The sequence below is a fragment of the Puma concolor genome, chromosome E1 (genome assembly GCF_028749965.1).
Source record: "Puma concolor isolate L17-30 chromosome E1, mPumCon1.1.hap2, whole genome shotgun sequence".
Taxonomy (NCBI): domain Eukaryota; kingdom Metazoa; phylum Chordata; class Mammalia; order Carnivora; family Felidae; genus Puma; species Puma concolor.
In genome coordinates this window covers 32826999-32843568 of record NC_141680.1, presented here as the reverse complement: position 1 = coordinate 32843568, position 16570 = coordinate 32826999, and the positions used below count along the sequence as shown (strand labels likewise).

The 16570-nt window shown below is 40.9% G+C and overlaps 1 protein-coding gene across 5 annotated transcripts in view; it reads left to right on the top strand.

The window, feature by feature from the left end:
* Positions 1–16570, top strand: part of STXBP4 (syntaxin binding protein 4) — a 172786-nt gene that overhangs the window by 143736 nt on the left and 12480 nt on the right. For 4 of the 5 annotated variants that reach the window (XM_086686923.1, XM_086686926.1, XM_086686925.1 and 1 more), the window contains one exon: positions 5822–5879. In XM_086686923.1, the coding sequence (XP_086543049.1) occupies positions 5822–5879 (58 nt within the window). Of the gene's footprint in view, positions 1–5821; positions 5880–10557; positions 11231–16570 lie in introns of those variants that run through there. The other variant, XM_086686924.1, reaches the window with a different exon arrangement.

Below are 16570 nucleotides of genomic sequence, written 5' to 3'. Positions count from 1 at the left end.
TTCCTGCTCCATCCTCAGCTGACAGGAAGTAGGCTCTATGTGCATCACAGTGGATGTTTAATGGCTGCTCCCTTGTCCTCCCCCATAAGTAGATGGCTGTTGGTTTTTGCTCAGTGCAAGGTTAGAGGTGAATGTGGGGGAGTGAGGGTGAGGGAGAGCCTCTTGGTTTTCCTACTCCAGTCTCTGGCTTAGTAGGAACTGTGCCCAAGTCACAGGGAAGGGACTTCGTCAGCCTTCCTGTCCCTCCCCAGCAGTAAACAACACTACCTCCTACTCAGTGCTCAAGTAGGCTTCCTGCCCCTCTCCTGTGGAAGTCAGACTCCACTTTGTATCAGTGTAGGATTCTGGATTTGAAAGGTTTCCTGCCCTCGCCCCTCCAGTGACTTAGTGTTACTGCAGGATGAAGACATCAGGTTTTCTATAGCATCCTGCCCCAGGCCCCCACCAGGACAAACCAAGTTTTCCTGGAATCTGGGCAGGGACTGGGGGTCTGACAACTTCTTACCCCTCCCTCAAGAACAGATGACTTTTGCTTCGTGTCATTCAGTGTCCTATCCAAGGTGGGGAGTATCTCTTGCCTTTTCCCCAGCAGCAGCCAACTATTCCCTCATATCAGAGAGGGTCCAGGGCTCCACAGGTTTTATGCTTGTCCCCTATAGCAGCTGATGACGGTCTTATACTCATGCGAGGAGCAGAACATGGATGGAACACCTGCTCCACCCTCAAAACTTTGTAGGTCCTACATGAGCCTGCACCACTCAGGGGCTCTCTTAGGTCTCCTGTCCACCCCCAGTCTTTCTCGTAAGCAAGGAGCTGTTTAGGGAGAGCAGATTCTCCTTGTGTAGGGGGCTCCCAGGAATACTACAAACTATCATGCTAGCCCATAATCAGGCCTCACAAATTTGTTATAATTTTAGATGTTTTCCTCTTGCCCACTCTGATGGCAACATTTCTTGCTGTGCTGTGCCAAGAGGGAAAAGTTCATGTGTCCCGTCTTTTCTCAGAGGGGCTCATACCCCTTTGGAATTCAGTTCACTTCAGGGTCAGCTCAGGTGAGGAATTCAGTCTCTAAGGGACTCAGAAAAAATTATTATATTTTTTAGTTTTTGCAGCTTTTCCCCACATATGGTGGGAGCAACATTCTTTGCAGTTTTCCTCATCTTAATGAGAAGCAGATCTCCTGCTTCTTTTTTAAGAAACATTCAAACAATTTTAACATGCCCTGCAAAACCCAGCACAGTCCTATTTGCTTGTCTGTCCAGCCAAATCTTGTCTCACTCTCCCCTCCTTCATTCACTACACTCCAGCAACAAGGATCTCTCAGTTCCTCAGAGGTGCCAGGTTTTTCCCATTCCCCAGAGCCTTTGCACATGCCGTTTGCTCAGCCTAGAGTGTTCTTCTCCATGTCCATACCTCCTGAACTCCAGCTCCTCCAGAGATCCTTCCTTTATCCCACACCCCCTACCCAAATTGGTACATAAATTACGTCCTCATTCTTTTTCACAGCTGGACAATATCCCATTATCTGGCTATATGGTCTTTAGTCAGTCCCCATTGGTGGTTAGATTATTTCCAGTCCTTTTTTTTTTTTAAACAATTAATAATCTTGTACATAAAACATATCTGTAGGCTAAATTCCTGGAAGAATTGCTAGATTAAATGGTACATGGAGATTCAGGATAGTGCTTAAGAGTCTGGGCTCTACCACCTGCCAGCTGTGTCACTTGGGCAAATGATTTCACCTTTCTGTGCCTCAGTTTCCTCATTTGCAAAATGGGTATGATAGCAGCCCCTCTCTTAAAATTGCAGTGAGGCTAAGAGAGTTGGTACATGTGAAGTGCTTGTAGCAATGTCTAGCACATAACCACTCAATAAATGTCCACTGTTATTATTTTAGCATTTACGATTTTGTATAGATATTGACAGGTTTCCATAAATACGTTATCAATTTATACTACCATCAGTACGCGAATGACTGTCTCTTCACATTCCCAACAGTGTCTTGTTTAAACAACTTTTTAAATGTTTGCTAACATGATGTACATGGCATCTCATAAAAGTTTAATTTATATTTGTCTCATTAAGAGTGAGTTCCTGTGTCCTGAATGTTTCACATGTTCCACAGACTTCTCTTTGTCATTGGCCTTGTTCCTAGTGATTTGTAGTTCTTTGTGTGTTAGTAACTGTAAGTTACTTTTCCACAGTATTCAACACTTTTCTCCTGTTGTACTTCTTTCCGTTTTGAATGAGGTCTTCATTGTGCTTATTTCTTAAAGCTCCATAAGCTCAAGGTCAGTGTTTATTTGTTCATCATCACATACTGAACACAAAGTAAAATACTGAACATATAATAAATGATTGATAAATATTTGATGAATGGGCCCAATGTAACGAAGAGAATCTCATTACCTAAATAGACTGGAAAATTGGAAGGAAACTAGTTTGTATGAAAACACCATGAGTTTAGTTTTAGATATGTTGAGTCTTAGGCAACAGCTAAATATGTACAATACTCTTACTTTGGCAAGATACTCATGAAGATTTTGGGGTCATCCCCACGAAGTGGTTGATTGGGAACAGATGATCTCTGATGGAAAGAATGTTATGTAAGGGTGCATAGACGAATACTTCCAATCAGAAATAATTCCAAGTTATTATGGTTGTCATAAAAGTTTTAAGACAGATATGAAATGAAAAATAGAAACATTATATATTTACAAGTATAAAGCAAATGGGGAAATGGAGAAAAAAATTTAATGCCTTGGGATAATAATTATTATTAAAAAGTATTTAGATCATGTTGTGATTTTGCCCAAATCACTTATTATGAAGAAATGAAATCTTTTACTAATGGAAAACTGAGGCCATCATAAGTATACAAGCTTCTGGAAAGCAAAAGTGCTCTTTTTATATAAAGTAAGCTATTTGGTTTATCAATATTGTGCTTTTCAGTTTATAATTAGACAGCAATTGTGTTTTCTGCTACTGAATGATCACTGAGAGATTGCTACTATCCATTTAAGTCTCCAGTTCTGTTTTTCAGATTATAGGAGCTGCATGAAAAAGAAGAAACCATTCACTCTTCTAAAAAGAAATGCTTACTTTTTTCAGAACAGAGAATTTATCCTAAAATAAACTATACATATTATTTAACCCATAAGAATATCTTTATGGCTGTAGTCATTCAAAAACCATATTGACTAAAATGAATATGGACTAGTACTTTTAATGAGTCTGTTATGAGGTTATATTCCTTGTTTAATAATTGGAAGAAAATAATCAGGGCAGGAATCCTATTCTGATAGGGAATGTGTGGTACTCCAATGTCAATCTCGATTTTTAAATGATGCTATGGGTTAAAAGATACTAAAGTGTACATTTTGTCTCCTTTTCATGAAAGAAAAAATCTGTGCCTTAAAGTCTACAGGTACAGATATGAACGTTGGACAAACAAATCATTTGAACAAAAACCTTATCATATTAGAATGACTTTCTACTTAACTTTTTAGCTGCCTTTGCCTTACTGACCAGATATCCTTGTATTTCTGAGCATTTTATTGAAGCTCTTATGTACAGTCATGACATTCTTCCCTGCAGGTCAGGTGGTTGTTAGTGATCAGTAAAGTGATCTGTAGCAAAAATGCAGGAAGTGTGAAAAAAGAAAATAAATCTACTTGAACCTGTGCAGCAACAGTTGTCATGGCCTGTCTGGCTGGGCACGTGCTACTGGCAGAGACGGACACAGTGTCACTTCAGGGACTTGTAAGAAGCTAGTCATTTGCTTATGCTGAGTTCCCAGAAATGCTTATTTTCTACTTCAAATAGGAATACTTATTCACTAAGAGAGAAAAGAAACTCCTAGGTGGCCTGAGTTAATCTACAAAGGAAACAGTTGCAGAATTTTTTAGCCAAGGTCTCATTTTATATAACTTGTGTTAATGGCCCGGAAATAGATATAATTTAATAAAGCTTGTTTTGTTTTCCTTAGTTATAAAAACAACATCCCCAGAAATATTCTCAAAGAATATTCTTTGGGCGCTTGGGTAGCTCAGTTGGTTGGGCATCTGACTCTTGGTTTCTGCTTAGGTCATGATCTCACGGTTCATGGGAATCAAGCCCCATGTCAGGTTCTGTGCTGACAGCTCAGAGCCTGCTTGGGATTCTCTCTCTCCCTCTCTCCCTACTCCTCCCCTGCTCGTGCGCATGTGTTTTCTCTCTCTCTTTCTCTCTGTCAAAATAAATAAACAAATAGAATATTCTTGAAGAAATAGAGTAAGGTGGGGGCACCTGGGTGGTTCAATCGATTAAGTGTCAAACTTCAGCTCAGGTCATAATCTCACAGCTTGTGAGTTTGAGCCCCACGTCAGGCTCTGTGCTAACAGCTCAGAGCCTAGAGCCTGCTTCAGATTCTGTGTCTCCCTCTCTCTCTCTGCCCCTTCCCTGCTCACACTGTCTCTCTCTCTCTCAAAAATAAAATAAAAACATTGTAGGGGCGCCTGGGTGGCGCAGTCGGTTAAGCGTCCGACTTCAGCCAGGTCACGATCTCGCGGTCCGTGAGTTCGAGCCCCGCGTCAGGCTCTGGGCTGATGGCTCGGAGCCTGGAGCCTGTTTCCGATTCTGTGTCTCCCTCTCTCTCTGCCCCTTCCCCGTTCATGCTCTGTCTCTCTCTGTCCCAAAAATAAATAAAAAACGTTGGAAAAAAAAAATTTTTTAAATAAAATAAAAACATTTTAAAAATTATTTAAAAAAAAGAAATAGAGTAAGGTTTTATTTCATTTAAATAATTATTTGTTGTGCCTTTTTCCTCTCCTTATGATGAGACTGGGGGGGGCAGGGTGAAACCTAATGGTTTGTTGTGATAGCTCAGTTACTTTCCAAAGAAGTTGGCTCCCTGAGCCATGGAGTCTGTTCTTTAGTGCGTTTGTGTATATTATACCCAGCAGTGGATCCATGACAAGCCAGGATCAAAGGACTGACCCAAAACGTCAGTTAAAATCCTGAGTGGTATGCAGGGATGGATGCAGCAGAGGGATAAAACCATGTTGTTCTAGAGGGGTACCAGCCATAGCTGGAATATAAGAGAATGTGGCTACCTCAACATGGGCCTGTTGTCTTGATATGATGAGGACACAAATGTGCTCGTTTACAGAAATACGGCCATATAATTTCTCGCTTACTTCAATCTGCATTTCTTTATAGCTCACTAACTCAATCCCATTACAGAAATGAAAGCTACGTTTAGCAAATTGTTTGGCCGTTTATGTTTAATGCACAAAATCTTAATTAACAAAATAAAATGCTGCAATCCATTGTAAATCACTTTGCTAAACTTTCAGCCTTCACGAGGAATTTGGTCTTGTCCAGAAGCTGCTTTCAAGCCCCTGCTGATCTGGCACTCATGCACCAATTCCCTGTGGAGCTGAAAGAATGTAAAGGGAGCCAATTAAGGAAACTTTGAGCCAAAATAGACAAGCAGGGGCCATCTTGTCCATCCTTCTGCCTTCAGGCAAAAACCATCCCCTGCACCAAAAATTTGTGCTTGAATCCTGCTGACAAAAATGCTCACCCCGTGTAAATGACAAGTCATAATCCAGTTAATGCAACTAAAGCAGATTGTTAACTGTTCGAGACTTATTTATTGTGTTCTAAAGATGCTGAGTAGGAAAGCTCATCTGAATTGTTTTAATTCCTCCCTTCTAGAAAATTATTTTGTATGAGAAATGTACTCAAATAATTGTAAAGATGTGGGAAGTTTGCATCCAGGAAATAAAGTTATCTTTATCATCTTATTAAATGTATTTTTGGTTTCCTTTCACTGTAGGTCTACCTTATGGGTGGGAGGAAGCTTACACAGCAGATGGAATCAAGTACTTCATCAAGTAAGTACAAGCATCTCAACCAAGTAAGCAATTTTCTTCACATCTGGAGAGAACCTGGAAGTTGCAGAATAATCAGCAAAACCAAGAAACCCTCTTGGAGGTTACAAAAATTAGTAACAAGAAATGAAGCCTCACCATTTTCATTTCATGTGATTTAAATGCTAATATCAGATATCGTTTTGAGGGGGGGGGAAACCCTAGTAATTATTTCAAGGGAAACAGCAAAAAGTTGAAACAGGATCATAATTTGAACTTAAATGTTGGCTGCCTGAATTCACTTCTGGCTAAAAGTATTAATACTCATGAAAAGTTAATATCTAAAGAAAAAAAATCAACTTTGTATGTCTTAAAACTCAATAATGTTAATAATAATCAGCAGTTTTAATATTTTACAACGTACACAGTTCATTCATTCTGCAAATATATTTTGAGCATTTGCTCTATGCCACGCAATGTTCCATGCCTTGGAGATACAGGAGTAAAATATACTGGCTGGTTCTCTGATATCATGGAATTTACACAACAGTAGGGAAAGACAAAAAGTAAACAACTAAAGAGATAAATGAGGCATAATATGAACAAACTCTATTTCAGTGGATTCACAGAATATCTTTTGAAGTATGTGGCCTTGTTTTGTGTTTTATGGATGGACAACATAAGAGCTTAGAGCAGTTGCCCAAAAATCCATAGCTACTAAATTACCAAACCAGAATAGAATCCAAGTCTTTTCACTGCAGGATTGTCAGCAATAGGGACCTGCCTTTGAAAGCCTCAAGAGTAATACCTGTCCTAGCTGGACTGGTTAGCTTTACCCTGGAAACGCAGTCTGATCTACTTCCATTGTGTTCTGGTTAGCTCCCTTCGTGTCCCAAGTGGTGTTACGAGATCACAAAGGGGAATCCCAAAGACTCCTGACACCTGAAAGACTCCCTTGATTGTCCTTTTTAGTAATGTGTTCTTGTTATGCATTTGGAGAGGAAAGGAAGGTATGTCCTTGATGTCCTTTCAAGTGTGCAAGTATTTTCCAAAGCAGTATTCCAATTTTGATTCTCAAGCTCTGTGACTTTACACAGGTTCCTATGTCACTCTTCACCTCAGTTTTCTCATCATAAAGTAAGGGAAGTATTGCCTACTTCATAGAGTTGTTAAATGTGATGCTCCTAGCATAGAACTTTGAACACAGTAGATGCTGAGTAGTCATTATTAATTTACAGTACGGAGAAACCCATAATTGTTGGTGGGGAAAAACATAAAAAGTCATATGACCATTGAAAACATTGAGAACTCAAAAGTCCATACTTAAAAAGAATTGAGAAAAAAACTAGGAATAAACTTGGCAAAGCATTTTTGTGATGTATATTTTTTCTTGTGGTCCCTAGCAAAAAGTAATTAATAAAGCAAAGGCACAGTTTATAATGTGTGGAGAAAGGAACATTTGGAATAGAGGACCCAGGATTCCCATGCAAAGATTACATTTAGTACCATACTGCTCACTGCCAGAATCCTATCTCTTCTGGAAGGAAAGTTGCCCCCTGCTATGCTAAGTTAACTGTGTTCAGTTCCTGGAAGATTTGAATCATAATACTGTAGAGCTGGCAGGAAAATGAAAACCACATTCACGTTTGCACTGGGTTTCTTTCTCATACTTACTTTGTAATGATTAAGGGAAAAGATGGAGGGGAGAGGAAAATGAGCATTTACAGAGCACGGCCTGATGATGCTCAGTAGTCAGGCATATATTAGGTGGATTTTTGTATGCGTCGCATCATTTAATTCTCCCAATGGTGTGGAGAGTGGACCCCACTTGGCTCTTATTAGGATGCTATTATGGTGGTGGTGAGCTGCATCCTGTCTCTTCAGCCATGCCTGTCTCCTAGAAAGTCCCCAAAAAGAAATGCCAGATCAAAGGAAGGCAAACTAGCATTCATTATTAACTGGGGTTCTGGTTCAAAGGCCTTTGAAAAAATATCTAAATGAGTCTGGACCCTGTGAGCACTCCTTAGCCTCAGCCAGCTGTCAGTATATCCTCACCCAAAGCTGAGTGTCAGAGCCTAACTGGTGCCATATGAGGAAAGGATACTAAGGACACAGTCACTAAGATAAAGACAAGGAGGAAACGAGAGTGTTTCCCATTGCCTGGTACCCAGCTGGCTTAAGCCACTGTGCCTTGGGGACTGGAACAATAGTCTTGGTCTGGTGTCTGCTACAAAGAAGAGTAGCATCCAAGGAGAGGAGAAGAGAGAGGGTAAACAAGCCATTTGTCTGCCTTCAGATCTAAGTCACAGTCCTGTGGAAGGAACAGAAAGAGACGCTACATTTATATAGTCTACTCCAGCATAGAAAATACATCCCTTCAACCTGCCCTTTGGAACTCCGCTGATTCTCTTCCTTGACCTTAATCTTGACCTACAAAGAAAGCATTACAGAAATGATAACATAGATTTGTTCCCCAGAGGACACTGGTGGGTATCAGTGTCTCACCATTAGAGTTGGAGACCCTATGTGGAAAAGAGACTAACTTGATCAGGGCCACACGGTAGCAAAATTGCAGAACCAAGGTACGTAAAGCCACCCCCCAACACACACACACACCCATGCTTTACCACCTCCACGTCCTCATTTTAACATAGTATGTTTCCATGTGACAAGAAAGATATTTTAAACAGATCTTGATTTGGGGAGAGCTCTATACTTTATCCATTTTTTTAAATAGCAGAACAGAAACTTAGTTCTAAGAATAAGTAATTATCTCCTGGAGATTAGAAAGGTCACATAGTGAAGATAGGAAAACCTAACAATATGCCAGTTCTTCCTTTACCTGGCCTCATGGAGGAATGAGCTGCTTGCCATGAGTTAGGTTTTTCTGCTAGAAGTTTACCCCATTCAAGCACCAACATGTATTTTAGCTTAACTATTCTTGATGAAAGTTTTACTTAATAAGTGTTACATACTTCCTTGTCTTCTTATATCGAGGCCACTTGGGTCCAAATGCTGATGTCTCCACAGCATAGCTGAATGATCTTAGACATGTTCACTTAAGCTCTCTGGGCTTTAATTCTCCATATTTATGGACTGGTAAGAATATTAGCACTTTGTAGGGTTCTTGTCCAGAATGAATGAGCTTACGTACATGAAAAACCTACCATAGCACCTGACCCAAAGTACATACAGTAAAGTTTAGCCCTAACTCACTCCCTCCCCTCACTGTTAACATTTTGATAGGGGGTTACTTCCTAGCTCTTAGCTGCTATGTTCAGATAGGTGATGTTGCCACATAAGTAATGGCTGCGTAAGCAAGCATCCATTGTATGTCTTTCTTGGAACTGTTTATTTAGCTTTTTTTGTTTTATTTTTTTAATCTTCATCCTCTCACTTACCCCAGCTAAGATTGTGTGCCTGGATAACCTTAGCTTTTGGGGTAGAAGCAGTTCAATTACCAGGTAAATGTACTTTGGAGGCAAGAAATAACAACTAATGAACTCAGGCCATTGCCTCTCTCACCTTAACTTAAAAAGAACAGTCTGAAATCGCCCTTCCAGAACACCGGAGGAGATGATGGTCTGTATACATAGAATCTCTTCCCTGAAATTGACACCTGTCACTGTCTTCCCCAAAATTCAGTTGTTACATCTGATGGAAGCCAAGCCTCAGGCAAAGGAATAACTGTCATTGCTGTCCCAAGAATGCCCAGATGAATATAGTCCTCATTGAATATTCCTATCCATCCACATGTCCACTGCACACCTATTAATACTTTATAGTAATCATCTACTTAAGTTCTGATGTAAGAGAAGAAAACGTTTTACCTGGCATACACAAATTTAATCAAATGTTGGCATTGCTAGAGCCGGCGTTTCATAGAAGTAACAAACGTGTGTGTTTGTATATATGTGTATGTGTGTATACTAATATGTGTATGCAATATGCACATAGGCAGGGCTTGCCCACTTGCTATATATATATGAGTGTGTGTGTGTATACATATACACACACTCATGCATACCAGCACATTCAAGGGAAAACTTTTGTATTGTCTCCTTAGAAAGTGGCAGCATTCTTTTTTTTTTTTTAACGTTTATTTATTTTTGAGACAGAGAGAGACAGAGCATGAACAGGGGAGAGGCAGAGAGAGAGGGAGACACAGAATCTGAAACGGGCTCCAGGCTCTGAGCTGTCAGCACAGAGCCTGACGCGGGGCTCAAACTCACGGACCGTGAGATCATGACCTGAGCCGAAGTGGGACACCTAAACGACTGAGCCACCCAGGCGCCCCAGAAAGTGGCAGCATTCTTAAATTTAATGACAAAATGCCAGTTATCTTGATGGTGCTATGATGAAAGTATCTGATTAACTTACCTGTTTTTCTAGCCAATTTCTTCCCTTTGGAAGTTGCATACTATTATAGATTTATAGTAGTCCTTTGATATGATTCCACTTTAAAATTTATTGTAGAATTGAACAAAATTATGTCGGGAGTTATGTTTGATAGTAAAGCTGAATGTAATTATTACAAACTAGACATTGCTGCCACATTGCCTTCATTGTATTCTTTTCTTTATGGAAAAATTCAGATTCACTGTGATCAGTGATCATAATTGTATTAATTCTCTGTTGCTGCATGATAAATTTCTCCCAAAGTTCGCAGCTTAAAACAGCAAACATTTATTTTCTCACCCAGTTTTAGAGAGTCAAGAATCCAGGTGTGGTTTTACTGGATCATCGGCTCTTTCTCTCTGGTTGTCTCATGAAGTTGCGATCAAGTGGTTAGCCAAAGCTAGGGATCGAAGAGTGCCTTAGTGGGGCTGGAATATTTGTTCCAAACTCACACGTGTGGCTGTTGGCAGGAGGTTTCTGTTCCTCACCACAGCACGGACCTTTCTCCAAAGGGCTTTACACAACAAGGCAGCTGGCTTTGCCCAAAACAAGAGACAAGAGAAAGAGTGAGAACAAGAGAAACATGAAGAAAAAAGCTACAGTGTCTTTATGACCAGTCTCAAAAGTGGGTGATATACCATCACTCTTGCCATATGCTATCGGTCACATAGACTAACCCTGGTACAGTGTAGAAGAGTATAAATGCCAGAAGGTGGGGATCATTGGGACCTGTCTTGGACGAGCCTGCCACAATGCTATTTCACAATATAATGTAAGTAAACATATTTTATATATGTGTGTGTATAGCCTGTATATCTATATAAATAATGCAAACATCTAAGTATTAGACACTTGCTTCAAACATGAAATTATACTCCGTTTAGTGATTTTTCCAGTAGGTGTAATCATTTGTTTTTTGTGTTTTTTTTTTATTTTTTTTAACGTTTATTTATTTTTGAGACAGAGAGAGACAGAGCATGAACGGGGGAGGGTCAGAGAGAGAGGGAGACACAGAATCTGAAACAGGCTCCAGGCTCTGAGCTGTCAGCACAGAGCCCGACGCGGGGCTCGAACTCACGGACCGTGAAATCATGACCTGAGCTGAAGTCGGCCGCTTAACCGACCTAGCCACCCAGGCACCCCAAGCATTTGTTTTTAAAAGTTACTTATGCTTGGGGCGCCTGGGTGGCGCAGTCGGTTACGCGTCTGACTTCAGCCAGGTCACGATCTCGCGGTCCGTGAGTTTGAGCCCCGCGTCAGGCTCTGGGCTGATGGCTCGGAGCCTGGAGCCTGTTTCCGATTCTGTGTCTCCCTCTCTCTCTGCCCCTCCCCCGTTCATGCTCTGTCTCTCTCTGTCCCAAAAATAAATAAAAAACGTTGAAAAAAAATTATTTTAAAAAGTTACTTATGCTTGACTTATAATTCTCCGTGTATTCATTTGTGTTGATACACCTTTAATGTGAGATCTCTCCTCATGTTATAAAACATTTGTCCATTACATAGGAAGCAGTATACTTTCCAGCATTATCAATGCCTATCAGTATAACCTAGAAAGTCCATAATTTCTGAATAAAACAAAAGTTTCTATCTGGAGCAGGGAAGGCAAATAGATTTCACCTCACTGTCTCAAGCATTGTTTTGTGAAGAGTTCAAAGTCTATGTTCAGCCTCAGTGACGTCTGATCAATTAGACGTCTGCTGTGGGTTCAGGGGGCAAGAGGTGTAGGGGCACAGGCCACATCTTTGCAGTCTTTGGTCTTCAGAACATTTTGCTAGCCCAGGAACTCTGCCAGGATGAACAGTGACAGTACACAGGGTAGGTTGAAATACTGAACATGGACATTGTTTACAATGACAATCCACCCAAAAAAAGTTCTTATGAGACAGTATTTAAAAGCTTTGCCTTGGGGCGCCTCGGTGGCTCAGTCGTTTGAGCGCCTAACTTCAGCTCAGGTCATTATCTCACAGTTTGTGGGTTTGAGCCCCACATCAGGCTCTGTGCTGACCATCTGCTCAGAGCCTGGAGCCTGCTTCAGATTCTGTGTTTCCTTCTCTCTCTCCCCCTCCCCTGCTCACACTTTGTCTCACTCTGTTTCTCAAAAATAAATAAATGTAAAAACAAAAATTTAAAAGTTTTGCCTTAATGACTCCAAAAGGTAACTGATGTCTGGTAGGCATGGCTTTCTTCATTTCTCTCCAGTCTGAGAAATTAATGTTCCTAAATGATTGTCTGATTTGAAGTAGGACATCCTATGAGGTTGTTCCCAGGTAGGAAAGAATGTGGATCATAACATGTATGAATAAGACTTGCCATTGTCAGCCAGCTGTATTAATTAAAGGCTCAAGTTACATCGTGTCCTCTCATTTATAAAATAAATAGAAAGCACAAAAGAGGAAAATTTGAGGTTGTTTTCTTACCCCCTATTTTACAAGTAGAGCCTATGCTGGGTAATTCTAATGTAATTAGAAATTAGAGAGATCAGAGGGGAAGGAAGAATGGATCATTTCTGTCTTGGAAATAAAAAGCTACTACTTTTGACTTTTCCTAAATCCTTGGCAGACTATTTTAGCTCCACTTTAGTGGACACTGTCAGGAGCCCTCTCTCTGAAGACATCATTAATTTGGCTGCTTTGATTCTTTTTGGGTGGGCTAAGGAATACCCATTCACAGACTTACTATAAGTGTAAGGCCCCCTTGATGAGGTGTCAGGGCAATTTCTATGCACTTAACTTCATTTTTTTTTTTTTTAATTTTTTTTTTTTAACGTTTATTTATTTTTTTGGGACAGAGAGAGACAGAGCATGAACGGGGGAGGGGCAGAGAGAGAGGGAGACACAGAATCAGAAACAGGCTCCAGGCTCTGAGCCATCAGCCCAGAGCCCGACGCGGGGCTCGAACTCACGGACCGCGAGATCGTGACCTGGCTGAAGTCGGACGCTTAACCGACTGCGCCACCCAGGCGCCCCCTTAACTTCATTTTAGAGGAGAGTGCATGTAATCCCCTCACCACCTTCTGCCTGCATGAGAATCCTGAGCATTTCATTCTTAATGAGACTGTAATGAAGAAATAAAAGATGAATTGAAGGAGGAAATATGGAACTTTTAAAATACTTTGTCCCTGAACACTTCTTAGACATGAATAAATTGTACTGAAACCACTGGTTTGGATGTAAACATCTATGTGACAGTGGGTTTAGAATACCCAGTAACTAGTACAATGCCCGGTATGCGTAGGTGCTAAATAAATATCAAATGCATGAATACTGTCACTGGCAATTTAGGAAAGCAATTGGTGAGAAAAAAAATGCAGACTCTAGTCTCAGACAGACTTGGGTTCCTTTAGTTTATGTACCACTTGTGAGTGTGACCTTGATTTAATTGATACTGTTTTCAGCTGTCTGCACTCCCTTTACTCATTCAAAAACAAGGATAATAGTTGGCGCACCTGGGTGGCTCAGTCAGTTAAGCATCCCACTTTGACTCGGGTCATGATCTTGCAGCTCATGTGGGGTTCGAGCCCCACATCAGGCTCTGTGCTGACAGCCTGGAGCCTGCTTCAGATTGTGTCTCCCTGTCTCTCTGCCCCTCCCCCACTTGCATTTTCTCTCTCTCTCTCTCTTTCTCTCTCTCTCTCTCTCTCTCAGAAACAAATGAAACAAGGCTAATAGTTTATGTCTCTTTGGATTGTTTTGAGAATTGAATAAATAAGGGAGGTAAAGCCCCTGGCAAAATACCTGGCACATGGTGAGCACTTAACAGAACTTAGTTCTCCCTCCCTTCCTTTATTTTATAGTATTGCTATTTGGCAATGGAGGGGCTTTAAATGACAGCTCAGCTTTATTTTGCACAGCTGCAAATAGAAACCACTAACCAAAACCTGCACCTATGCCACTCTCCAGCCAGTCATAAGCCCTGTGACAGGAGCCGAGAGGTTGCATTGCTCAGGAGCTGGAGGAGACAGCTAGCTCTAGATTTTCTATAAATATCTACGAAGGGGTGTAGCAATATGAAGTGCTGTATGAGCAACTGTCATTTAAATGAAAGGCCAGCCAGCTGGCTTAGGTTATACAGAATGGCAAAGCCCATGGACATGAATAAAACATCCAGATCTAGACAGCCAGCATCAAACTCTTTCCCCCCATTTGACCAATGACAGGTATAACTGAGGCATAAAGCATGTTTTTTAGCATTTCATTGGGATACTATAAGCAAATCCTCTGGGATTCCAAGAAGTACTTTGGAAATGCATCACCTCTCTGGGGGTTATACTTTTATTTAGCCAGATGTGGAATTCTCTTTGCCTCCAGTACCCTTTATTTTAAATTTATTAACAAATACTAACTTTTATGTCAAACACTTTCCCTTCCAAATTTGGTTGCTGTATTAGTCTGCTAGGACTGCCATGACTGAGTGGCTTAAATAACAGAAATTTATTTTCTCATAGTTTTGGAGGCCAGAAGTCCAAGGTCAGGATGCCATCAGGATTGATTTCTGGTGAGGCCTTTCTTCCTGGGATATGGACAGCTACCTTCTCACTGTGTCCTCACATGGCCTCTTGTCTGTGTGCACAGAGATCGAGCTCTGGTGTCTCTACCTCTTCTTACAAGGATACTAGTCCCATTGGACCCAGGGCCCCACCTCCATGACCTCATCTAACTTTACCTCCCCAAAGGCTCTGTCTCCAAATACAGCCACATTATGGATTAGGGCTTCAATATATGAATTGGAGGGGGTAGGGAGCACAATTCAGTTCACCACAGCTGATTCTTTCTTAAATTACTTTTCATAAGATCTCCAGCACCTTCTTTTTCTTCGTCCAATAATCTCCATTACAATGTAGTATATAATCTTCCTATACATTTACCAAGTTTTAGGCAAATTGCAAAAATTAATCCAAACCAGTGCCTTTTCTCTTGTGCCTTAATCTTCATGGATGAAGCAGTTAAGGGGAGGGAGAGTGTGGTAGGGAGAATAATGGCTCCCAGTGGTGTCTACGTGTTAATCTCCGCAAACTTTGAATACATTAGGTTACGGGCTAAAGGGGCATAAAGGTTGCAGGTGGAATTAAGGCTGCTACTAGCTGATCCTAAAATAGGGGGACTAGCCTGGATTATCCAGGTGGGTCCAATATAATCACATGAGGCCTTAACAGTGGAAAAGGGAGGCAGAAGAAAAGGGTCAGAGAAAGAGATGTGACAGTGGAAGCAGGGACAGATAGGCTATGTTGCTGGCTTTGAAGATGGGGGCTAGGAATACCAGAACGTGGATGGCCTTTGAGCTGGAAAAGCAAGGAAACAGAGTCCCCACTAGAGCCTCCAGAAAGGAATGCAGACTTGCCAGCACCTTGATTTTAGCCCAGCAAGCACCCTGTTGGACTTCTGTGCTACAGAACTGTAAGCCAGTGACTTTGTGTTGTTTACAGCCACTAAATCTGTGGGAATCTGTTACTGCACCAATATAAAACAAATACAGGGAGTCAGAGATAGAGGGGACAGGGTGATGGTTATAAGGGACCTAGAATGTGTCCAGGCATGGATCTAGAGGATGTATTCATGTTATCTCTTAACACTATTGAGGCAGGTGTGGCATGTTTTCTATATTAGGGAACTGAGACTCAGAGTTTAAGTAAGTGTCCCAGAGACACACAGTCAACCCAGTTAGCACATGGGCGATCTGGAATTTCAAATGAGGTCTGCATAGTCTATATGAAAGAACAGTGGCCATGGTCTACATCCACACCCTAGTTCTGCTACCGTGTGAACGTGGACAGGATGCTTGAACTACCTTAGCCTCCGTTTCTGCAATTGTAAAAGTTGTAGCGAAAAGTTAGGTTAATGAGATTTGTACGAAAAGCAAATTGGGAAATCAGTATCAAAGAATATCGTAAAGTACAAAATGCTAATCTGATGTAAAGTCTTATCCAGCTGCCACATATCTAAACATCTATATCAAAAGAATGATCCAGGATATTGAAAGGGTTGAAGGATCTTCTTAGATCTCACCTAAACTTTGTTACTTAGCATTAACCAGGCCCCTTTATGAAAAGTCTCCATCCTTTTGTTGGATATTAGATACCTAGAAACATGGCTTTGGCTACATCCTGAATTACTTCAGAGGCTGAAAATTCCAGTGTAGTAAAATCACTTCAGTAAAGGTTAGAGAATTGAGGGGTAGGGTGAGCTCTTAGCTAGACTACTTACCATTATGTTTGTCTTTGGTAGCATTTTATGCTCTACCAGTATTACTAACACAAGATTTGTTTAGCGAACTGTAGTGTTTGTTTGATGTAAATAATTATAACTTAAATCCTGGGATTT